At 37.1% G+C, this 26,239-nt stretch overlaps 1 protein-coding gene across 1 annotated transcript in view; it reads right to left on the minus strand.

Moving 5' to 3' along the window:
• Nucleotides 1-24,021, minus strand: part of MCMDC2 (minichromosome maintenance domain containing 2) — a 35,331-nt gene extending 11,310 nt beyond the window's left edge. The window contains exons 1-12 of the mRNA XM_056111535.1: nucleotides 23,839-24,021; nucleotides 23,356-23,486; nucleotides 23,224-23,283; nucleotides 22,081-22,276; nucleotides 20,765-20,887; nucleotides 20,371-20,475; nucleotides 14,801-14,926; nucleotides 14,189-14,426; nucleotides 11,956-12,161; nucleotides 6,977-7,143; nucleotides 6,203-6,382; nucleotides 1,793-1,935 (exon numbers count right to left, since the gene is read on the minus strand). Of these exons, the coding sequence (XP_055967510.1) occupies nucleotides 1,793-1,935; nucleotides 6,203-6,382; nucleotides 6,977-7,143; nucleotides 11,956-12,161; nucleotides 14,189-14,426; nucleotides 14,801-14,926; nucleotides 20,371-20,475; nucleotides 20,765-20,887; nucleotides 22,081-22,276; nucleotides 23,224-23,283; nucleotides 23,356-23,486; nucleotides 23,839-23,932 (1,769 nt within the window). The 5' untranslated portion in view covers nucleotides 23,933-24,021. The remainder of the gene's footprint in view (nucleotides 1-1,792; nucleotides 1,936-6,202; nucleotides 6,383-6,976; nucleotides 7,144-11,955; nucleotides 12,162-14,188; nucleotides 14,427-14,800; nucleotides 14,927-20,370; nucleotides 20,476-20,764; nucleotides 20,888-22,080; nucleotides 22,277-23,223; nucleotides 23,284-23,355; nucleotides 23,487-23,838) is intronic.
• Nucleotides 24,022-26,239: the final 2,218 nt, after the last annotated feature.

The raw sequence follows: 26,239 nt of genomic DNA on the forward strand, positions 1-26,239 counted from the left end.
TGTACAATCTCTTGGTTCCTACTCTGTCTCTCTCTCTGTCTCTCTGTCTCTGTCTCTGTCTGTCTCTCTCTCTTTTTCTTTCTTTCCTTCTCTCTCTCTTTCTAAAGCTATTTAAAGATAAATATACAGTTGGAGAAATTAACAAAATATCTCTCTTATAAACCTATACTTGATATTTGTAACCAGTCATTTATTTTTATGAGAATATATAAAATATACAATGTATAAATATCACTGTCACTCTCACTGTCCTCCCGTTGTTCATCGATTTGCTCGAGCAGGCCCAGTAACATCTCCACTGATATATAAATATATAAAAATATAATACATAATATATAATGTATTATTTATTCTTAGTCCTACCTCATTATGTTTTGGAGATTATGTATTAATTTATGCCAAGTTATGTACTAGTCTATAATAGGGAACTGTTTTAATTACAGTATAATCACAGCACTACATAGTAAAACTAATGTAATGATTAAAATGGACTGAGGTAGTTCTTGTTCTCTTTCTTTTTTTTTCTTTGTTTTTTGGGTCACACTTGGCTGTGCTCAGGGCTTACTCCTGGCTCTGCGCTCAGGGATCAGTCCTGGCTTGGGGAATCATATGGAGTGTTAGGCATCAAACGCAGGTCAGTTATGTGCAAAGTAAAGATCTCTCTGGTCCCCCCCCCTTTTTTTTGCAGTGGCAGAATTCAAACCCAGAGCATTTACATGCTAGGCACATGCTCTGCCACTGAACCATATCCCTGACCCCAGAATGAGGCAAATTTTAGGTGCTAACATAAAAAATATGGTATGATATATGCCATACATTATTTTTTTGGTAAAAAATTAAGATGAACATATGTACTTATATGCAATAAATTTAAATAACATAGATCCAAGATATATAACATACATACATAAAATGTAGCTAATATATCATATAGTTATATATGTTTTCTATGCTATTATTTGAGAGGATAATTTCTAGGAGGATGCACAAGAGCTATTAAAAATTATTATCTAGGGCCAGATTAGCACTGATGAATGCAGCCCTGGAGACCCTCAACACTACTTAGTAACTATCAGCATTGCAGGGCCCAAGCAGCACAGCACTTTTGGGTCCGTGGTATGGAATGGGGAGTGCTTAGCAAGGCATTTTACTTATAATTTTAGACTTTTACTGTACATACCCTACTTTTATAATAAAAATTGACATTAAAATTTTTCTGGAAATAGTAGATAAGTATATTAAAGTATTTCAAAGTACAAAAAATATTGTGCTTAGAAATCTTTTTTATATTCAACTTCAAGATTTATGGAATAAAATAGCCACATTTTAAGAAATAATTATTTGCATTTGACATCACCACACTTTTTTGTAGATATGTTTCATACAGGGGTACAATAAAATTAATTTGATTAAAATAAGTTAATGAAAGTTGAAATAATGTAATACTGAAAAATAAAGAAGTAAGTTCCCTTAAATTCTTTTGGAAAAAGGTACATTATAAACTTATTAACCAGAACCTGGAGAGATAAGGAAGGAGGTAAGGCACTTGTCCTGCACATGACCAACACCAGTTCGACCTCTCGCACCACATATGGTTCCCTAACACAGGAACCACTCCTGAGCACAGAGCCAGAATTAGCCCCTGTGCACCAAGGATTGGGGCTCCCAAAACCAAAAGACCAAACCAAAAATAACCCATCAGAAATCAAAGAAGTGAGGCAAATCATTAAATTAATTAAGCACATAATTTCAAAGGCAATACGGGATTAAAAACCTTGCACTGAATACTTACAAGTATTTTAAAGCAGATGCTGACAGTTTTGATCCACATATTGCATCTGTTCTGATTCTGCGACTTGCTAGATAATAGCCATGAATCATTCTTTCTGCCTCCACGCTAAATTCTACTTTTAAATTCTTTGCAAAAGCCAGGAGCTAAATTAAAGTTTTGAAGATTAAATTAATAGAATCACTTAATACAAAGTTTACTGGCACTTTAAAATTAATTGATTAAGTACCTAGGCTATCCTAAAATTATTGAGCACTTTTATCATAGACTAGATACTTGTCAGTAATATTCGTGTTTACCCTGAATAATCTTTGCCTCCCTCTTCAGTCAAGAAATGTTTTGTTCAATGTATTTGTTTTGCCTGTTTGTATGAGATGGAGAAGAACAAGTAATGTTAGTAGACTTCCCAGCGGCAAAGTTTCAAGCAAGACATCAGTCCTAATTTACAGTAGTACACAATCTCATCAGATTGTTATAGTTCTTGCAAAGATTTTTCTCTTTGTTTCAGCCAAGGAGGGGAATGGAACAGCTTAAATGGAAGCCGAGCAAACTCTAGCCCATTATATGATCAAGTGGCAGCTGAGCAAACTCTAGCTCATTATATGACCATTATAATATCTAAAAATTAAAAAATCATGTCCACTGTCATCATAACAATTTTATAATAACCATGGAAATCTATGAAATGGTCAAATGTGGCCAGGACCTTAGAATCCAAGGTATCTCTCTCTGTCCAGTGGGGAAGAAAATGGGAAGGAAATACTGAAGGTGAAAAGAAAGAAGAAACAGGCAGCAGTAGTATTCCCCTGTGAACACGCTCCCTGTGCCTCCTAGAGTGTCCTTCTTATTCTCTTATCTGGAAAGAAAGCTTCACTTCTACCCTAGAAAGGGTTTTGCTTCCTTTATCTCTTTAAATGAGTGCTTGCTTTAAACATTTTGTGCTCTCCATGAAATCCTTCTTGGGGAGGCACAGACCTGGGAGGTGAGCAAGCGGGCTGTGCTTGACCAGTGCCCTGGCCTTCCTCACACTTTTTCAACATCATTTTATTCCATGGAAATACAGAATCCCCAGTAGTTGCCCCAGCTACTGGGATGGGAGTGTTGTTAGTGATGGCCTTCAGGGTCGGTTTCTTCAAAAACTGCCACATGACAGCTCATATCAAATAGAGGTGCAAGTGGAGGAAAGTGTTATAAATCTTTTCTATTTCCATCCAAAGCAGAACAACTCTTGAATTTTCTGTAGTCAAAGCTTACTGTAGGGCCTGCTGAAACTAGCTTGTAAATGGCTCCTACCCACTTCTTCTCCCTTCTAAGGATAATGATAGAACCAACTCTGATAAACACTGTTATACTAAGCTCCGTTTCATTCTAACGCCGAGAAAACTCAGAATCCAATCTATTTCTTCCAATCTCTTTTGCATGACACATAGATTTATTTTATGGGGAAATTATCTTCACTGCTTGACTAACATATTTATATCTCTTCTCTACATTTTTGCCCGAGCTTCAAAACTTATTGCAAAATTTGTCAATAAGCTTAATGAAATTCTAATCCCAGTGATTTCATAAAGTTTTATTTCGGTCAGGAAGATCTTTTCAAAGTTTTTCTTATGTATACTCAATTCTACATTGAGGGGGGAGGGACTGGGGGCTGTGCAGGGAATGGAACCTAGAATCATATATGCCAGACAAGTAGTCTAACATGAGCCACAATTCTTTGCCCTCATTTCTACTTTATAAAAACATTTTAATTTTTTTTAATTGTGGGAAGCACCTGTGCTTAAGAGACCAGGGGCCAGTCTTGGGAATACTTGACTTGGTGGTGCAGGTCTGATAGGTGCTCAGGTCGATAACGTGGTTCTACTTGGACCCTGAGGGGCTGGGGGTGGGGGGTAATGCAAGACATGCACCCAAAGTGCCAAGGACTGAATTTGGGGTCGTTGTGTATGCAAAACATTCACTCAAACCTTTAAAGTATCTCCCTGAGACCTCAATTTTACTTTCATTATCTTTGTTATTATTTTTATCTGTAATTGCCATCCTTACTGCCATCTGAATATTACCTGTTCTGAAGTCCAACTAAATGCTCACTTTCCTCATGAAGTCCTTCAACAACAACAACAAAAAATCAAACTTGATATCTCTTTTCTGAGTTCCTAAAATCTTATAACCATCACCACCCTGTCTAGTATTTAAATTATCCCTCGTTTTAAGTATCTTTCTAATCTCAATTGATTATAAACTTAAATGTAGAATTTACATTTCTTTGGTAGTATATTTTAAAAAATAAGTAGACTCACATAACATATTTAGTAAAAAAACTAGTCCATAGTTTCCATAGATATGTGTTTTGATTGCATGGGAAATACTGGGCAAAAAATTGTGTTATATATTCAGTATCCTAATCCCTAGAGACTTTTTTCCATCCCTTGTCTTTTTTTGGTTGCTATTATTATTGCTTTGTCATGCGGGCAAGATACTCTCGGTAGCTTGCCGTGCTCTCCATGACGTATTCAATATGCCAAACACAGTAACAACAAGCCTCAAAATGGAGACGTTACTGGGTCCACTTTAGCAAATCAATGAACAAGGGGAGGACAGTGACAGACAGACAAATTATTATTGCAATGACTGGTGGTTTCACATGCTTGGTTGTGCTTGAATACTCAGCCACAGTGCTCAATGTCAGTTGCATACTATAGGGCTTGGGTTTTTTCCCCCACAATATATTTGTGGTGATCTCACACTTTCTGACTGTAGTGCTTGCCAGAGGCATGTGCTCACACACATGCTTGGAGGGGTTGCATTCCTGGCCGCAGCACTCACACATCTTTAGATGCCGAACTATTAGATACCTGGCTTTGCACAAGAGCTGCACAGTCTTCTGTGGCATCAAAGGTCCCAAACAGCCTAACTTCTGGGAACTACTCTGTGCATGTAAGCAGCATTGGAGTTCAAAGTCACGACCTCACACTTACAAGGCAGGTACTTTTAGTCATTGAGTCATCACTGCAGTCTATCTTTGTGTGTGTGTGTGTGTGTGTGCGTGAGAGAGAGAGAGAGAGAGAGAGAGAGAGAGAGAGAGAGAGAGAAGCATTGGTGGGGAGCCTGGTTTGGTTTATACCTGACTGAGCTCAGGGACTATTACCAGCTCCAAACTCAGGAATGACCCCTGACATTTTTGGGGGTACCAAGTTTGGTGTTGGGGACCTAAACTAGGGATTGGATCAGTTGTATGCAAGGCAAAAACTTTACCTCCTCTACAATCTCTGCAGTTTCCTACTTTTCTCTTATGTATGAACATAAACTTTATCAAATATATTGTTCTTTTTCTATTTTAATTTATGTAAATTATCAATGGTAAGGCTCATACTTCTGAAATCCATCTCATTTTCCACTCTTTTACTGTTGCTATATGCTTACAAGGAAGGAAGGTATAAAAAATTTAATGACCCATAGAACCCCACTTCCTAATATCCCTTGCCTTTTATTTATCCTACTCAGATACTTTAACTCTACTGTGAATGGTTGCTGAACAATTAATATTAAAATGGCTTTTCGTGTAAATAATTAAGTAGCTTTTATAGCCAGGAGCATCTTACTGAATTTACATCACATAACATCTGCATTATCTAAATATTTTATACTTATTTTCATGTCAAATGATCAAAATAAGGCCTGAGAGCTAGTATAGGTGGTAGGGTACTTGTCTTGCACATAGCTGACCTGGGTTTTATCCCTGGCATTCCAAATGGTCCCCCAAGCATTGCCAAGAGTGATTCCTGAATGCAGAGCCAGGAATAACCTCTGACCACTGCCAAGTGTGGCCCCCCAATATTATTAAAATAAATTAACATGTCATGATAGATACTTCCTAACCTCAGAACTCTGAAGATATTCATACAAGGGAAATCCTTTGAGTAGTCTGTAAATTGTAAATAACTGTGCATCCATATAGCTTTTCATAATCTTCTATAGAAATAATTTAAAACAAAGATTTTAAAAGTTATGATAGAGACAATGGTGTAACAAATAAACAACACTTTAATATACCTATGCATATATTTCACATATAAATCATATGACTATATATGTGTATAATGTATATAGAACTATGTTCTTTTTTTAAGGGAAGTCATGTATGCCCAGCAGTAGACAGGACTTCTTCCTGGCTCAGTGCTTAGGGCTAAGGGATCACACTTAGTGTGGGAAGTGAAATTGGATTGAACATTCAAGGCAAGCCCCTTCACGTCTATGCTTTCAGGTCCTTTCTCTGTTCTTTTCATGTTAAAAAGCTGGAAGGAAGTTGGAATAAAAGAATAATAAAGAAAATTTATGTTCAAAAGGGAGTCCTACTTAAATTCAGAAATAAATATTTTTAGTTACAGTGATTCTCATTTTATCTACTTTTACCTTTTCAAAATCTTCGCTTGTAAACTGTTTAGAAGCAACATAAAGCAGTCCTTCAGGATCAATGGCCTTTTTTAAAGTATGTTGTATAGTTGGAAGAAGTGGGTAGCAAGGAGATGATTCATTGCAATTAATCAATAATCCAAATGTCTCTACAAGATTAGCTGGAATCAAACTGCAATCCTATATTAACCCAAAAGGTAAGGGAAACATTATACTCTGGCATTTTCACAAAAAGGGAATTAAGTTTTACTTATAATAATCACCCAAATTATTACTATTAAAATAGTATTTATTATGAATTATTGTTTAAAGAAATTACTGAAGAACATGCAACCTCCATAGGTATCAATTTTTGAAATTTTTTAAAAATTAAAACATTTTTATTATGTCTTCCTTTCTCCCTTTTCCCTGTTTTTCTCTCTTCCCTCCAACCTTTTCTTTTACTCTCTTTCTTTCCAAACACAGTTTCATGCAAGCATACATTCTACTAATAACCCTCATCTAAGGCCCCTTTAATCATTTGTGTCCACTTTTTTCTTATACACATTTTCATCAAAATCTCCCTACTACCTATGAAAAATAACATAGTGAGTACACATCTGTTTGGATGGTTACAATCATCAGAGTTTCAAACATCACTGTTTCAGTCCTAGTACCTGATTTAATACAGGCACATATTAATAATAGGACATTAATAATAAAAGCATTAATCAAAAATCTGTGACTAACATTCCTGAAGAACATTTTAAAAAGCATGCTCTGCATATAATTTACCATCTGGCCAATTAGAGTGTTGATTTTCTGTGTGTTTCTCTTCGAAGATGACTCCATATCAACAAAACACCAAAAACTGCACTGAACTGGAAAAGTCATTTGCTGATTAATATCATCCCCAAACTTCTTTCCTGGGATGTGTACTGTGATACTTCTGCTTTCCACAACTAAATCAAAGACATTACCACTTTGTCACTTTAGGTAATTGTTATCTGTTTGTCTATAAAGTAATAACAAATATAATATCTAATTTTATGGTGTAAACTTTGTATAGTAAATAAAGGTAAATTTGATTGTTTTATAATACATGGTCATATTGGAAGATCTATCATTTAAAAAGGTCAAGAAAAATATTTGGATGTTCGTGTCCCATGACTTAGAATCAATTACAGCAAGCAGCAGGCTTTATGGTCAGTGTCCAGTAGAATAGGCTGGGGGTTAGAAGACTGGTAATGTAACACAGACTGACAAGGGACTCTGTACATAAGCAATATTATTTTCTGTAGGGAAAAAACAGAATCAGGCTCTCTATATGGGAATGAAACAGGAAATGTTTAAACAGGAATATGAATACACAGATACGGAAATATACCTCAAATTCAGTATTCCTAAACCAAATTTATCATTTCTGTCCCTCAAACTGCTGATTGTGAATCAAATAAGGGCATCTCTATCCATTTCATTAAAACAAACAAAAAAATAACTTCAGAAATATCCTACTTTGGGGCTGAAGCAATAGCACAGCGGGTAGGGTGTTTGCCGTGCATGCATCCAACCCGGCTTTGATTCCTAGGATCCCATATGGTCCCCTGAACTCTGCCAGGAGTAATTCCTGAGTGCAGAGCCAGGAGTAACCCCTGTGCATCGCCAGGTGTGACCCAAAAAGCAAAAAAGAAAAAAATCCTACTTTTCTTTATTCCTTCCTTTATCCCTTATAGTCATCAGATTTAAGATTTAATCCTATTTCTAGGACTCTGTATGCCAAATAATTTGTGAAATTAGTTCTAATAATTATTGCTTTAATGATAAGCCTCTTGTATTTATGTTTGATCTTTCTCTTTTAATCCAGGACCCCAAACTATATATTTGGCAAATATATTTGATTCTACTCTATTTAAATATAAGGCAAATATATATATTTAATTCTATAGAAACCACAAGAGCAGCTTGCAAAATGGTAGTACCATTTTATAATCCTGTTAACAAGAATTTTCAGTTTCTCCACATCAAGGCAACATCTAATGTCAATCTTTATATTTTAATTAATTAATACTTTGTACTGCCAGATATCGAACTACAGGTGTCACAATGTAAAATGAAACACAGTGTAAAATGAAAATTTGAATCATTTATTCCAAAATCAGGGCAAAATATCTGCTGTTATGAGTATGGTTATGTAGTTTTTCCTATGAAGAACATATTATTACTTTAAAAATATGATATGGGTGGTGTGAGAATTTTCAAGCTCTTTAGCTTTAGTTGTGAGAATATAAAAGACGAAACTGCCATAGAAAAACCATTTACCGGTTCTTATAAAAGTGAAACATAGAATTACCTTATGATTCAGCAGTTCTACTTCTAGGTGTACACCCAATAGTGTTGAAAGCAGAGATACAAATACTTGTAAACCAATGTTAATTGCAATGCTATTCACAATAGAGAAAATGTAGGAATTACCTGTGTCCATCAATAGATAAATGACTTTTTAAGTGGTTGACACTTAAAAACCACTAAACTTTACATTTCATACCAAGTAAATAAATCTTCCCCTCCCGCCCCCCCCCCCCCGCTTTGGTGTTTGGACCACACATGGCAATGCTCAGGGGTTACTCCTGCTCTACGCTCTGGAATTACTCCAGGCAGTGCTTGGGAGATTAGATGGGATACTGGAAATTGACTCCAGGTCAGACATGTTCAAGATAGGCATCCTACCCACTGTAAAAACTATCACTACAGCCCCAACAAATACATCATTTTAATTAATTAATGGTTAATTTGGTGCCTGGGATCCAACCCAGGTATGATGCATATGAGATATGTGCTCTACCACTGAGTCTTTTCCATTTTCCTTTTTTTTTTTTTCTGTTTGTGGGGTCATACTTGTTGGTGCTCTGGAGCTACTTCTGGCTCAGTGCCTGGGGATCATGATCAATGGTGCTCTGGGACAGTGCAGTTGAGAGTGGGGGAGGACAGGGCAAGGGGGCAGGGATGTGTCAAACTGAGGATTCCTTGCTCTTTTTTTGAAAGTTTGGGGTCACACTCAGTAGTTCTAGGGGCTTCTCCCTGCTCTGTACTTGGGACCCTTTCTTGGCAGTGCTCTGGGGATCACATGGTGCGAAGGACTAGAACTCGGGTCAGTCACATGCAAGGCAAGTGCCATAACCTCTGTCATATTTCTCTGATCCTGCATTCTAGCTCTCTAAGCTATTTCTCTTCATGTTCCCGGAGCGAACAGATGCCATTGGGCTACACTAGCACGCGACAGGGACAAATGGAGACGTTACTGGCGCCCGCTCAAGCAAATCGACGACTAACGGGAAGTTAAGTGATTAAGTGAAGTGAAGTCATTGTTGCTGCAATGGCCAGGGATGACTCTTACAAGATGTGAACTCAAGCACACTTTGATGCAGTGCTCCAGATGTCACATCATTTTGTTGTGGCACTGGCATCACTAACCAAGACTAAACTCCATATGTGAGGTAGTGCTGGGAACCAAACTCACAAGGCAGGCACTCTATCACTGAAACACATCCAGGGCCCCTAAACGGTATATCTTAAATTGATAACTGTGTGGTATGCAAATTATATCTCAATAAAACTGTTACCAAAAATGTACAAGTAATTGCTGTTCCAATTAAAAACTTTGATTATTGTCATGATTTCTATCATGTATCTTATATTATACAATAACAGTCTTAAATGCAAATATATCAGCACTTAAATCACAAGTGAAATCACAAGTATTTTGTAGCTAATACCTATATATATTCAGGTGTGTACACACACACAAACATATACACACATACACATACACATACACATACACATACACATACAATAGGAACAGGGGTATACAGCTCAGAGGTAAAGCACATACTTTGCATGGCCGAGACTGAAGTTTGATCCCTGGCACTGTCAAAAAAAGGGAATGGAGAATACATATATTTTGTTTTTACCAGAACAACAGAAATGCTGCAGAAAGCTGTTTATTTTATTCTTTTTTAAAAAATTTATTTATTTATTTTCTTTTTTTTGGGGGGGGGGCACACCTGGCAATGTACAGGGGTTACTCCTGGCTTATGCACTCAGGAGTTACTCCTGGCAGTGCTCAGGGGACCATATGGGATGCTTGGAATTGAACCCAGGTTGGCTGCGTGCAAGGCAAACGCCCTACCTACTGTGCTATTGCTCCAGTTCTGTTTATTTTACTCTTGATATGCACACATCTTATCAACAATCTCTTTTTTCAGTTGGGCCTCACGGGATGGGGGTGGGGAGCCGGGCCTGTCCTCCCCACCCCAACGAGACCCCAAGTCACCGCCCACGAACGGCCTCTCTGGCTCCTCACCAAGCTGCTCAACGGCCATCATCCCAGAGACTCAGGAGCAGATCTCGAAACCCAGTGGCTTTTGGCAGAAATCCCTCCAGATTTAAGTGTTAAAATTTCGGAATTTCAAAACCACATGGCCTTACTACAGCCATGCGACATCATATGTTATTCATAACCAGCAATAGAAAACAAATTGTCTACTGTTGCCTTTTAAGCAGACCTGAGTGTTGGGGTAAAATCTCAAATAATAATGGTGGGTCTGGTGTCGAAATATTAAATGTGATCAAAGTAGAGAGAGTAATGTGGAAATCATCTGCCCCACAGGTAGGGGGAGGGTGTGGGATGGGGGTATACTGGGGTTTTTGGTGGTGGAAAATGGGCACTGGTGAAGGTACGGGCGTTTCATTGTATGACTGAGTCTTAGACCCAAAAGCTTTGTAACTGCTCTCACAGTGATTCAATAAATAAAATTATAAAAAATGAAAAAAAAAAGTAAGGTGGAGTTCATGCACAATTCAATCAGCTAATCAGTGGCTGAATAAATAGCAGTACTCCTACAAAAAAAATAAAAAAATAAATAGATAAATACATAAGTAACACAAAAACTCTAAAACATATTTGGTAGTAAATAATAATTCATGGTCCTCCTGTTGTTCATCGATTTGCTCGAGCAGGCCCAGTAACGTCTCCATCATGAGACTTGTTACTGTGTTTGGCATATTGAATACCTCACGGGTAGCTTGCCAGGCTCTGCTGTGTGGGCGAGATACTCTCGGTAGATTGCTGGGCTCTCCGAGAGGGACGGAGGAATTGAACTCGGGTTGGCCATGTTGGCCGCTTGTAAGGCAAACACCCTACCACTGTGCTACCGCTCCAACCCATTTGGTAGTAAAAAGCCTGCAATTTTTTTTGCTAGATCAGGAATAATATAAGAAAATCCCTTCTCACCAATGATCTTCAAAACTATTTTGGGGACCAGAGAGACAGTATGGGGATAAAACACTTGCCTTGCATGCAGCCACTTCCACTAAGCCTGGTTCAATCCCCACACACATACCGTCCCCTGAACACCACCAGACATGATACTGAGCACAGAATCAGGAATAGTCCCAGAGCACCATTTTGGGTCATCCCCAAGCCAACCAAACAAAACAAACCACACATTTAAAATTTTACTGGAAATATTCTAGTTAATATAGTAAGAAAGGAAATAAATCTAGCTCAAAACAAGCTCATGTACTAGCACAATTCTGAACAAAGTTTAAATGATTCATTTGATGTTAAATTCATGTTTTTAATTATAAAAAGGAAAAAAGGAATTATTTAATTTTTCAATTGTTAAAATGTGTTGCAATATCAACTGTTAAATAACTTTTTGATGCTGATGAGACTATAAATAAGTAAAATTTATTTGAAAAAATTTGTTTACCTGATTGAAGTTGTTCAAGCTTATCTTTTTTGTGTGAAGCCAAATCTCCTATAAAGCAGATACCACCTTTTGCTAGCAAAGCACTACCAGCTTGAATGCTACCTGCTCCAGTTCCATATTTATTACTGGCCACTGTAGGGAACATTTCAGCAGAGACTGGATGACATATGCCACGGGGCACAAGGTTTATACTAAAATTCAAAAGCCTAGGAGGGGAAAAAACAACAAAATATTATTGTTAGTATTCCAATATTTATTTTCAGGAGCCATGATGTGTTAACAGCTACACAAACTGTTAATCCTTATATGTGGATAGGTAAAAGTTATAAAATGTCTAGTGTATATAACTTCCTAAGGAATTTCAACACTAGTTTGAAGATATAAAAAAATGGAAGACTTAGAAATATTTGCAAGTCAATAAAGGAGTGGTCTTTAAATATAGCCCAACTTAAAATCACCGAGAGAAAAGTGGAGAATATAGTTCAAGTGGTAGAATATATTTCAAGCATATGTGAGGCACTGGGTTCTAGCCCCTGACACCATATGACCCGCTCTTCTAGTATCATTAGATGTGAACCCCATAAGATAAAAAATCTAGACAGTTTTGAAAAAATCAATACCAAGTCCAATCCTAACCATGTAAATTAGAGGTGGAATAAAAATAAATTTAAAAATTCTCCCTGGTGATTCTACAGTCAAACTGAAAACCTCGTCATGTATTGAACAACACGATACAAACCTGGTTATATATTAAACTGAAAAATTTTTTTTTAGGGCTGGAACAGCAGGTAAGGTTGCTTGCCTTGCATACGACCAATCTGGGTTCAATCCCTGGTACCACATACGGTCTCCTGAGCACCATCAGGAGTGAGTCCTGAGTGTAGAGCCAGGAATAAGCCCTGAGTTGGCAGATGTAGACCTCCCCCAAATTTTAAATGACACAAGATCACAGAACCATGGTCAAAAATATAAAGTTTGAATTTCCATATATTTGAAGTAAATACTTAAAAAATAAAATTATTAAACTACCATTTTTAATAACAAAAATACAAAATTTTTAGAAATAAATCACAAAATATGTGCAGGATTTTCATAAAACATTGCTGAGAAAAATTAAGGAAGATAGAAATAAATATATTTATGGATCAAAAGACTCAACATTGTTAAATTGTAAATTTTACCCAAATTTTAATTATAAATTAGATATCAGTCCCAATCAAAACCCTTTAAGAATTTCTGGGTGTATGGACAGAAGAGTGGCATTAATAGATTCTGAACTTAAAAGAACATTTAAAGTATTCAAAATAGTAAAAGATAAAGAAAATGAATAAAACTGTAACACTTGATTTTAAATTTAGCATACAGTTACAGTAGTCAAGAGCATGTGATATTGGCAGAATTATAGACAAATAGGCCAAAATAACAGAAAAGAACAGGCTAGAGAGATTACTCAGTGGGCTAGGTGCTTGCTTTGAGATCAGAGTTCAATCCCTTTGCAAAGTCCTCTTAGCATTGCCAGGAGTGAACCTCAAGCACTGACCTCAGAGTAGCCCCTGAGCACTACCGGGTGTGACCTAAAAGGAAAACAAAATAACAGAAAAGAGTTCCCATAGGTTTACATCACCCTGGCCGTGATTGGGGACATCTAAGATACAGAACACAGAGTGATGCTCAGAGGACCAGGTGGTGCCACAGATTGAAACAGACTGGCTTCATGCAAGGTGTGTTCTCCGGTCCCATGAATCAGTATTATTGACTGGAATCTTGGAGGAAAAGAAAAAAAGACTGTAGTCTCTTAATGAGGAGATCATTTTAAAATGAAAACAAAGGAGTTTACAATGTGGCTCAGTGTTAGAGCACTTACCTTGCATGTGTGAGACACTAGGTTTGATCCCTGATACCACACAAACAAAATAAATAAAAGAAAATGAAAACAACAAATCTAAACATGTTCGAAGTAATGAGGGTCAATAAGTCTTTGAATAAGGCACTTATTTATAAAATCTGAGATGACTAAATATGTTGAAACTAGGGTTGGTTAGATTTTCAAACAATGAAAAAAAGGACTTCATTTTTCAAATAATGTTTAGTAAGTTTAAACCCAAGATTAAAGTTTATTTAAATATTATTCTGCTTGACTAAATTTCAAATAATTATCTTGTAATAATGTTCATAGAAATGATTCATTCAAGTCTGTTTTACCAACTTAAAATTTGAAAAAATATCATGTTACCTGTCTATAAGTAGAGTATCACTTGTTATAATTAAAATATCCAGAAAACTTTGCAGTTCCTTGTTACAGTCATTTGTCAGTACTAGACTCATCAGCAAACACAACTTGAGTAAATTGTAAGTCCCAGGAGGAATGATTTGTGATGCAAAGATATTGGCAAGTATTGCTGTAAACTTCCAGCATGAACTGGCAGTCAAAGAGAGAAGACACCTGAAATTGTCACTAATTCCGGAAGGAACTGAAAGTAAATATTAACACAGATGTTAAAAAAAAGGGGGGTTACAATAAGAAAATGTCTTTATAAATAGTAAATTTGGTAGGGCACAGATATTAAAATTTAGATATTTATAAAAGCATTTTAAAAATTACAGTTCATTTACTGATGCTGTTTTTAAACTCTTATGATAATAAATTAGATTTAGATAGGCTCTGGTCTATCATTTATATCCTAGGTAATGTAATAAAAGGAATCAGTTGCCCTGTGTATCCACATAGATTTGTTGTCAGTTGCAATCCTCACTCACCATTTAAAATTTAGGCAGCTAATGTTTTCTGAACAAATGTATTTTAATTAAAATATCTGCCAGTGTTTGAAGTTAATATTTTCCTTACCTTTTGGACTGCATAAAGTGATGCTATTTGCCTCTATACAGACAGAAGTTTGTTTGGTTTTCACACAAGTTGGAATTCCAATGATTTTATACTCATGTCCTATATTCATTTCATTCACTGATTCATCTAAAATTATTGAATACAAAAATATTTAATAAATAAAACTTTATATTAGCATATGACTCATACATTTTAACTCTTGTTACAATTCAATAGTTCAGTTAATAGAAAGTATTTACTTCTCAGTATAATATCTAGGTAGGGTGACACGAGTGCAAATTGAGGCAATATTTGTCCATTGTCTGTCCTCCCATCATTCATTGATTTGCTCGAGCGGGCCCAGTAATGTCTCCATTTTGAGATTTGTTGTTACTGTGTTTGGCATATTGAATACATCATGGGTAGCTTGCCAGGCATGGCTGATAAACTGATATTTATACGCCATGATGAATTAACTATAAGAAGTATGTGATAAAGTAACTAGTCTTTTATAGCCAAAAGGTAAAAGATGACCATTCTATATGAGACAAAACATTTTTGTATTATATGATAAGCAGAGCCCCGACAACTGAAGAACTCCGGGACCCAGCCAAAGACTCAGCCATGCTGAGACACTCTTTACACGCTTGGATGAGGAACCGGCAGAGGAACCCAGGTGGGCGGGACCGTGGCTGAGATCCCCAAGCCTGCTTGGTTCAGGACTGGGCCTCCTCCACCCAGCTCCCCCAACTTCCAGTAGCTAGACAGTTACACCCACCAACTGCCGTGTAACCCCATCAACGGTCATCCAGAGACTCTAAAACCAAGCTCCCAGACCTCTTATTCTCTAGTTCTCACTCTCAGAGAACCGGCAGGCTACTGAGAGTATCATACCCACCTATATGCCTGACTAGGAACACCTATAAAGGTGATTAGAGGGCTACCCCAAAAGCCTCCATCCATCTCGGAGAGCCCGGCAAGCTACCGGGAGTATTCTGCCTGCACAGCAGAGCCTGACAAGCTACCCGTGGCATACTCGATATATCAAAAACAGTAACAATGAATGATCCTCATTCCCCTGACCCTGAAGGAGCCTCCAATATGTCATCGGGCTACACTTGCACGTGACAGGGACGAATGGAGACGTTACTGGGCCCGCTCAAGCAAATTGAAGAACAACGGAGTGATAGAGACAGTGATGATAAGAAATGCTAATAAAAATAACATAAGCAATATCTATTACTTATATAAGTAATACTTTTATTTGGAAAGAAAATAATTTGAAAAAGTATTATTCACAGGTTACATTAAAGAACCCCTACCCCTTTCTTTGTTCACGATCACCATGACGATCATCCTGTTGTTTGTCGATTGCCTCAAGCAGGCACCAGTAACGTCTCCTTCGCCCTAGCCCTGAGATTTTAAAAAGTGCCATATTCAAGGCTCTTTCAGGGTTAGGAGAACGAGACCCATCATTGTTACTGGTATTTGGCATATTGGGTACACCACGAGGAGTTTGCCAGACTCTGCCATGTGGGCAGGTCACATTTGGTAGCCTGCCAGGTTGTCCAAAGTAAGAATGAGCTAATAAGATGTAGCACGGCCGCGAATGTGGCCACGCGCTTCCGGGAGCTGGGTTTTATAGTCTCTGACTATAAAACTTTTCTTTGTTACCATTGCAATATCCAGACAGGCAAGCATACTTGGTCTTAGTGCTAGCATATTGGAGAGGGCACACTAAGTCAAGGCACCTTTACACACATTATCTGTAAGGTACATATTTATACTTATTTTACTTTATTTGGGAGTGGGTTGATCCACCATCCATATTCAGAGATTAGATTACTCCTGGTTCTGTGCTCAGGGATCACTCCTGTCAGTACTTGGGGAAGCTTCACAGAGCCAGTGATCAAACCTGGGTCAGCCAAATACAACACAAGCAATTCATTCCCTGTACTATCTTGCTGAAACTTTTGACCCCTATATTATTATTATTATTATTATTATTATTATTATTATTATTATTATTTTGTCCACATACATCTGTGCTCAGAGCTTACTTCTGGATCTGTGCTTATGGATCACTCCTAGCAGTGCTTGGGGACCACATGAAGTGGCAGGGACAGAATTAGATTCAGTTTCATGCAAGGAAAACCCTTTAATCCTTATATTATGTCTCTGGGGCTGGAGCGATAGCACAGCGGGTAGGGCGTTTGCCTTGCACGTGGCCGACCCAGGTTCGATTCCTCCGCCCCTCTCAAGAGTCCAGCAAGCTACCAAGAGTATCTTGCCAGCACAGCAAAGTCTGGCAAGCTACCCGTGACATATTCGATATGCCAAAAACAGTAACAACAAGTTTCACGGTTTGTTGTGAGACATTACTGGTGCCCGCTCGAACAAATCGATGAACAACAGAAGGACAGTGCTACAGTGCTATTATGTCTCTGAACCCTGTTATCCACGTGTAATATACAAAGAAACAAGATGCTAAATGACTTTACCAAGGCTAAAGAGTGTGTTACAGAACTCAAACACACAACCAGGTCTGTGTATCTTCAAAGTCTATTCTACTGTATTATATATTGCATCATAAAGGTTTTGCGCAAGTTCAAAGTTTATGCACAAACTTTTGCACAAGTTCAAACACACAATTAGAGAACTGAGAGAAAATACAGTGGGCTTGCCTTGAATGAAGCTGACCCAGCTTTGACCTCCTACAAGGCATGATCCCTTTAGTGCCTTCAGGAGTAATCCCTGAGTGCAGATCAGGAATAAGCCCTGAGCACCAGCCAGTATGGCCCCCAAAATAAACAAAACCCCAAAACATTCACTTGGGACTGGGAGATATCCCAAAGGGGCAGAACATAAATTCCTAAATTCAATCCCTGGTATCATATGTCCCCCTGAATTCTGCCAGGTAAGGCCTCTAGCATTGAATTACTGAACCAGATGTGGGCCTGCACAACAGGGAGTGGTTCCCAAACCAAGTACTACTAGGGAGATGCCTCCCTCTCCTTAACCCCACCCTGACCTCACCACAGATACAATAAAAATATTTTTCTTCCACTGTACAGAGGGCAGAAGTTTGGTGGTTGTTTGGTGGTTGTAGAAGTTTACAACAGAGAGCAAGACTATCACAGCAATCTTATACTCTCTCAAACATTTATTTATTTATTTTGGGATGTCACTCCTAGCAGTGATCAGGGCTTAATCTAGTCTCTGTGTTCAAGGATCACTCCCAGTGGGTCTTGGGATGCTGAGGATCGAATCTGGGTTGGCCATATACAAGACATGCGTCCTATCTCCTGTACTATTGCTCTGGCCCACTTTTTTTTTTTTATTCACATGTAATGCTGAGCTTTTAATTACCAAGAATTTACTGGTTATTTTTTTCTCTTTTAAATTTCAGAAGAATATTCCACATTTATTCCCCATGTTCTTTTTTGATTTTTTTATATTTTTATTAGTGAAACACCATGAGGTACAGTTGTAGACTTACAAATTTTTGTGCTTGGGTTTCATTTATACAATGATCCAGTACCCATCCCTCCACCAGTCCCCATTCTCCATCATTTACATTTTTTTAAAAATTTTTGTTAGTGAAACACCATGAGGTACAGTTGTAGATTTACAAAGTTTGTGCTTGGGTTTCAATTGTACAATGATCAAACACCCATCCCTCCACCGGTGCCCATTTTCCACCACCATGGGTCCCAGTATCCCTCCCACCCCCCATCCCACCATCCCACCCTGCCTCTGTGCCAGGGTATTCCCTTTTGTTCTCTCTCTCCTTTTGGGTGTTGTGGTTTGCTCTGGCCCACTCTTAAAATATTTTTAGTTTTAGAGAGCATACAGACCTTAAAGGGATGAATCAAGCTAAAACTTGAGAGAAAACAAAGCAAACAAGAAAACTCAAAATGATCTAATCAACAACAAAAAAATCAACTAAAATATACATAATTAATTATTAGGAAGAAATAAAACAAAACATATTCTCTCCAAATCAACAGTTTTTCTTTTTTTGTTTTTGTTTTGGGACCACAACCAGAAGTACTCAGGGCTTATTCCTGGCTCTACACTCAGAAATCCCTTCTGGCAGTGCTCAAAGGACCATGTGGGATACTGAAGATCAAACCTGAGTCGGCCACAACGTAAGTGTCCTACCCAGTGTACTATCACTTTGATCCCAAAATCAATACTTCTTCAGTGGTTCCATGTTTGAGAGATGTTCCCAATGTCAAGAAAAGATCAAAATGAAGACAAGAGATGGGAAGGCCAGTATCTCTTCTGATGTCAACACCCCAAATTTTGCTTCTATTTTCTTTCTTTTTTTTTTTGTGTGTGTGTGTGTATGTGTAGCTGGGTATTGAGCGCAGGACCTCACACATAAAAGATGAATTGAGCTACATTCCCAGCCCTATTAATTTAATTAAAAAGCATTTATCTGGGGGACCAGGAATGTGGCTCAAGCATATGACTTACATATTTGAGGCCCTGAGTTTGATTCCTACTACCACATGGATTTCCCCTTTCCTAGTACTACCAGAAGTGAACCTGCTGTGCACTGAAACAACTAACAAAATAAATGAGGGTCCCCTTTCCTCCACTTCCACTGCAGTACTGGTTGTTTTGTTCATGATGTGTGCCAGTATCAATGGTGTGAGATGATATCTCATTGTTTTGATTTGCTTTTTAATTTTCATTTCTTAATTCTATTTTCTCAATGAAGATTCATCTTTTCCTGGATGGCTCAGGTTGATAAGGATTTCCTTCTTCATAGCAGACTCTTGTGTACTCACAGGTATTTACCCATGAATTTTTCAACAATTAATATGTCAATCTTATTTGTTTTTTTGTTTTAGAGAGGTGCTCAAAGGCTACTTCTGTCTCTGTGCTCTAGGTTGCTACTGGTGCTGCTCAGGAGACCATGTGATGTAGGGAACTGAACCCAGATCTCCTGCATGCAAAACATATGTTCAGTCCTTTGAGTAATCTCTGTAGTCTGTTTCATTTATTTAACTAATATTAATTAAGGTTTCACTATATACAGTAAAGAAATTAAAGTCCATATCCAAGAACATTCTAAAACTATAACTTCAAATTTTGTATAATACTTATACATAAGATAAATAAAATCATTTCTATAAATAATTATGATCCCAGGATTTAGCAAAGTTCTTGGGACATAACAGGTACTGATGGTTTTAATTAAAAGTTGTATAAAGTGAAAGAGTTGATACATTAGCTAAATATAATTCTTTCACAACACTGAAGAATAGAAGACCCTTAATAACTCTTAAGTTATAGGGACCAAGAGATAGTACAACAGGTAGGGTGTTTGTCTTGCATGCAGCGGAACCTGGTTCAATCCCTGGAATCCCATATGGTTCCTTGAGCACCACTGGGATTAATTCCTGAGTGCAGAATCAGGAGTTAATCCCTGAGCATTGTCTGGTGTGGCCCTAAAACAAACAAACAAACAAACAAACAAAGCCTTAAGCTATGTAAGTATCATTCATATTACATAAGAGGAACAAGTAAATTACAAATTGTATGATAATTTGCTTTGAGTTCAAACAGAATCTACTTACCTCTAAGGAAAATTGTAAGACATTGAAACCTAAATGGTTGGTGGTTAGAGTATCGCTGGAAAGCATGAAGTGCCTTAGTAGAAATTATTTCAACTATTTGTTTATCTTAAGGCAAAGAGTGAGAATTAGTTATTAGAATATACATATAATTCCTATTTTTAAATATATGTAAATATTACTTTAAAACATAAGGCTAGGAGAGATGTCAATGGTCTGGATTGCAAACTTTGCATGCAGAAGGTCCAGATTCAGTGTCTGGTACATGTTTCTCTAAGCATTGCCAGCACAACCCCTGAACATAGAACCAAGGGTAACCACTGAGATCTGTCAGATGTAGACCCTCCAAAAATCAGTACTTTAAAAATTGTAATTATGAAATGTAAATACATTTTACCACCAAGTACTCTGAATTTTCTGTCTTCCAGTAGAGAAGAATCACACAGACTACAGAAGAAATCATTTCTTACTGTTGTAGATTCTGTAGCACCAGGCACATGCACTCTTATATATTGAAATCCTGAAAGAAAACAGTTAAGCTAAATTTGCTTTCAGGTTTCACTTTTCATCTAAAATTTCATTTAAAAATTAATCTAGTTCAGGGTTGGAGTGATAGCACAGCGGGTAGGGCATTTGCCTTGCACGTGGCCGACCCAACTGACCCAGGTTCGATTCCTCCGCCCCTCTCGGAGCACCCCACATGCCATATCTTGCCATATCTTGCCATTATGGCAAAGCCTGGCAAGCTACCCATGATGTATTCGATATGCCAAACACAGTAACAAGTGTCACAGTGGAGACGTTACTGGGCCCACTCGAGCAAATCAATGAACAACGGGAGGACAGTGAGAGTGACAGTGAAGCTAGTTCAAAGAATAATTAATTCAGTTTTTGCTTTTGGGTTCACAGAAGTTCAATGTATATGTATTTCTTGACAATTTCTTTTTTTGTCTCTTAACTTTAGTCCAACTTCAATAAATTAGTTTTTTCAAAACGATATCTTGCTGCTTGGCTATTTCTTCCCAGGCATTATACTAAGACATTGGTAATATAGATATTTAAGTATACATTTTCAAGTGACAATAGAAAGAAGATAATTTTAACAAGTGGTATTGATTTTCAGAGCATAGAGAGAAGATAAAATGGACAATCCAACCCAGTAAGAGGTGGAGGTTAATGGAAAAGATGACTCGGAAAATATCTGGACTGAAATTAAACAAAAAGGTTGAGAAAAGATATAACATGGAGAGGAGGATAGAATGACCATAACTAATATGTAAGAATAACAAGCAATGGGCTTAAGAGATAGCTGAATTGGCTGAAGCACTTGCTTTTCATGAGGGGAGGTTTTTTCCCAGTGACCTCATGGTTCTCTGAGCACAGCCAGGTGTGACTACCTGCTTGAACAAAAAGCTAAGAATAGCTTCTACACTCCCCAGGGTATGGACCAAAACCCAAAGAAGAATAATTAAATCAGCAGAGCACCTATAAATTGGAGAAAGTGGTAGAAAAAATGCATTTCAAGATTATGAAACTTATAAAATTAGGAGATATAAAATTTTATGTCATTATTTCTATCCTGTGATTATTTCTATCCTCTGTTAGAAATAATAGAATAAATAACGATAGAAATAATATCATAAATAATTACAAACAAAATTTAGGATTAAACAACACAGTTCTTAATATTTTATTTTACATTTTAATATTTACCTTTTGAAAGAGGGCATGCATCATCTGAACAAAGAAATTTTGCACCTTGTGTATACTTGGTTACAGTTGTCATCGCAACCACAATTCCTTGCATCATATAAAACCGTTGAGATGAATAATCAAGTGGAAATTCACACAGATCAAGATTATAACTTGGCAGATGAGGTAAATGTGTTAACTTCAACACTATATTAATCTAATGAGAGCATAAAATGGTATTAAAAATTGCAGACATAGTTGGATTTGTGTTTCAATATAGTATGCACATTTCTTGGAAAAATCATGCAAATGATGTGTTAATGTTATTAGCAACCAATATTTTAAGTATTAAAAATACAATTAAAGAAATACAGCTGGGGTGACAGCTCAAAGGGCTGGAGTGTGCACTTTGCATGCATGAGTTCCAGTCTGATCTTAGGTACCATATAATTCCCGAATACTTCTGGGTGCAACCCAAAAACAACAGAAAAGTCTAGGATTTGGGTTTTATTTTCTTTTTTCAGTTTTTTGGTCCATACCCAGTGGTGCTCAGGGGTAATTCCTGGCTCTGCACCCAGGAATTACTCCTGGCCGGCTCAGGGGGCCATATACAATGCTGGGGATTAAACCTGGGTCAGTTGTGTGCAAGGCCTTACTCATTGTACTATCTCTCTAGCCCCTAGGTTTTGTTTGTAATTATTTATAATATTATTTCTATCATTATTTCTATCAGAGGATAGAATACGTCAAAAAAAGTAATGATTCAGATAGCAAAATATTTTAAATTATTTCATCTGAGTTATATAAGTATGGTAGTTCACTGTATAATTCTCTTTATTTGTGGGCTGAAATGATTTGTTATAAAAATGCTTAATATTACGAGAACATAAGAAATAAAGATGTGTATGTAATAAATACTGAAAAAAACACCTTTTTTAATAGACAAAAAAAAGTGTGAGTGTAAAAATAGTAATAAGTAATCTTGAAAGTTATAAAAATGCTTAATATTACGAGAACATAAGAAATAAAGATGTGTATGTAATAAATACTGAAAAAAACACCTTTTTTAATAGACAAAAAAAAGTGTGAGTGTAAAAATAGTAATAAGTAATCTTGAAAGTATTTCACCTTAGTTTTCTTTGCTAAATTTAATGAAAAACTTACTTGGGTTTCAGTTTGCAACTGTCCAATTAATGAGAGAGTTTTAACAGCAATAAAACAGACCTGCAATTTAAACAAAGCAAAATATTAGTAAAAATTCCAGGTAGCATAAAATTCTTTCTTTCTGTAACTTACTGATTGAAAAACTTGAACAGCTTGTAAAGGCTGGTGTAAAATGTGATTTCCAAGTTCAGCATCTAATTCAACAATATCAGAGGGATTTATCAAAATATTGAATCGATAGACAGCATAACTTTGTTTTGAATCTATAAAAATAAACAAATAATCATATGTAGGAATTTATGTAGGAATCATAGGTAGGGCTTGATCTGTAGAAGAGTGGGTAGGGCATTTTACCTTGCACGCGGCTGACCCGGGTTCGATTCCTCTGCCCCTCTCGGAGAGCCCAGCAAGCTATCAAGAGTATCTCCCCTCATGGCAAAGCCTGGCAAGCTACCCATGATGTATTCGATATGCCAAAAACAATAACAAGTCTCACAATGGAGATGTTACTGGTGCCCACTCGAGCAAATCTATGAACAAGGGGAGGACAGTGCTACAGTGCTACAGGAATTTATTTTAAGGTTTCTAAAATAAAATGAGTGTTGTCAAACATACCATTGTAGTACTTGCAATCATCTATAAATTTTTGGAGACCTCCACTTCGGTCAAGGTAAATAAGTGCTGCTTCTTTCATTTTCAGATTTGACATTTTCTCCTAGTTAATAATTTGTCTCTATCAGTCACTGATTAAATCACAGTTGCTGGTAAAATTTCAAAGAGGTTGAAATTCATAGAAAAGATGAGAAAGCCTACAAATAAATTCAAATTTACATTTTAAGACCTCTACTAAAGACCTTCAAGACCTCTGATAATTTTATGTTATTAAAACCGAGTGAAAAAAAACTAGGTAAAAATTAAAGGTTAAAAAGATTAGGGTCCAAAGAGAGTACAGAGGCTAACTTTGCATGCAAGCTAACCTGAATTCAACCCTCATGTCCCAATGCCCCTCAGAGCATGTAAATCTGGAAACTTCCGCATACCACTTGTTACAACTCTAGAATGTCCATCTCCCCCTAAGCACAGCTGCTCTGGCTAACCCCTAGCACAGTAGATCCTGTGCAGCAATGCATCCTTAGACCCTCCCATTGAACCACTAGCCCAGCTAACCTAGAATTGCCAGATGAGACCCTGAGACTCCTGAGAACCAGTTGAGACACTCCCCTCAAAGGAAAAAACGGACTAGGGGGCTGAAATTGTCGTTCGGTTAAAGAACATTTGCCTTGCATATGAAACTCTACATTTGATTCCTGAAACCTTCAGACAATCAAAACAAAACAAAACCATATTCTAGCGGAGGGAAAAAATTGTCTTTTTATATAAAAAAAGAATCCACACTAGATTATGTGAGGTTTTTTTTTCACGAAACTACAAATTTAAGAACAGGAGCCTGAAAGATACTCCCTAAAAAGCATGTTGAAAATATTAGATGATGAAGTTGCCTTATAGGTGCAGATATTAAAAAAGTGGTAAGTTGTTTTATAACTCTATAATTCAATCTAAGTAGTAGCAAAGCGTAATCTAAGAAATACGAAAACTTGGGTCTTAACGAAGTATTTCCTAATTGTTATGCGAGAAATAACTTGATCCTCCTTTGACTCACTATCTTTCTCTATAGAAAATGTGGGGTTGAATTTGAAGAGAATGCCTCTTCTCACTTTAAATCTTTATTATAGATTATCATAAAATACTAAATTGGAGTTGGAGAGATAGTACAGTGGGTAGAGAGCTTGGCTTGCACAGGACTGACTTGGGTTCAATTTCCGGCATTTCATATGGTCCTGTAAGCCCTGCTAGAGAAATGGAGTGATCCCTGAGCACTCCAGGTATGTCCCCCTACCAAAAAACAAAACAAAACAAAACCTAAACAAGCCTAAATCACTAAATACATATAATACTCTGTCTTCATTTAAAAAGAGTGAACACAATACTAATTGAAAATAATAACATCAATAATTACATTAAGTTGTAGGGATAAAATGATTAAGATCCTGGTTTTGAAGAATTTTTAATTTAGAGAAGTAGAAATGGCCAAAACATTATTGAATATTTATTGGGAATCTACTATTAAGTTGATATCATACTTTGCCAGGCTTTGGGGGAAATTTTATGAGGAAAATGTGTTTCTTATTGTTCATATAGCATACAGTAAAAACATTTTAAGAGATACATAAAAACTTAAAATGCAATTTATGTACTACAGATTATTAACATACTTTAAAATATGAAAGGACCAATACATATGAAACAGTTCTCAATATTTGACATTATCCTTGTTTAGTGGTCAGAATTTTTCTATTCAGTATATTTTTTCAAAAATTTTTATTAGTGAAACACCATGAGGTACAGTTGTAGACTTACAAATTTTTGTACTTGGGTTCCAATTATACAATGATCGAATACCCATCCCTCCACCAGTACCCATTCTCCACCACCACTGATCCCAGTATCCCTCCCACTTCCCATCCCGCCCATCCCACCCTACCTCTGTGGCAGGGCATTCCCCTCCGTTATCTCTCTCCTTTTGAGTGCCGTGGTTTGCAAAAGAGACATTGAGTGGCAATCATGTTCGGTCTATAGTCTACTCTCATCACGCATCTCCCATCCTGGGAGGAACCTCCCAACACCCTTTATTTGGTGCTCCCTTCTCTATCTGAGCTACCTTTCCCCTAGCATGTGCGGCTGGCCTCAAAGCCATGGAGTAATCAGTACGTTTTTATTGAAGACAATGGAGGTCATAGAGAAGTGAAAAATCTACTTTAGAGGTAGAATTCATCAACTTTATGAGTAAAATTATATTTATGAGAGGAGACCTAAAAGAGGAGGAAAACAATTTTTAAAGATATGAGTAAATTTCACCCCCCACCCCCAGCTCCACTTTACTGTCAATTTTGGGACCTACACTACTGGTTGAAAGACCCTACTACTTGTTGCTCTAATCACTTCCCCAAAAAAGTAA

Source organism: Sorex fumeus, unplaced genomic scaffold, assembly GCF_029834395.1.
Source record: "Sorex fumeus unplaced genomic scaffold, SorFum_2.1 ptg000002l, whole genome shotgun sequence".
Classification (NCBI taxonomy): domain Eukaryota; kingdom Metazoa; phylum Chordata; class Mammalia; order Eulipotyphla; family Soricidae; genus Sorex; species Sorex fumeus.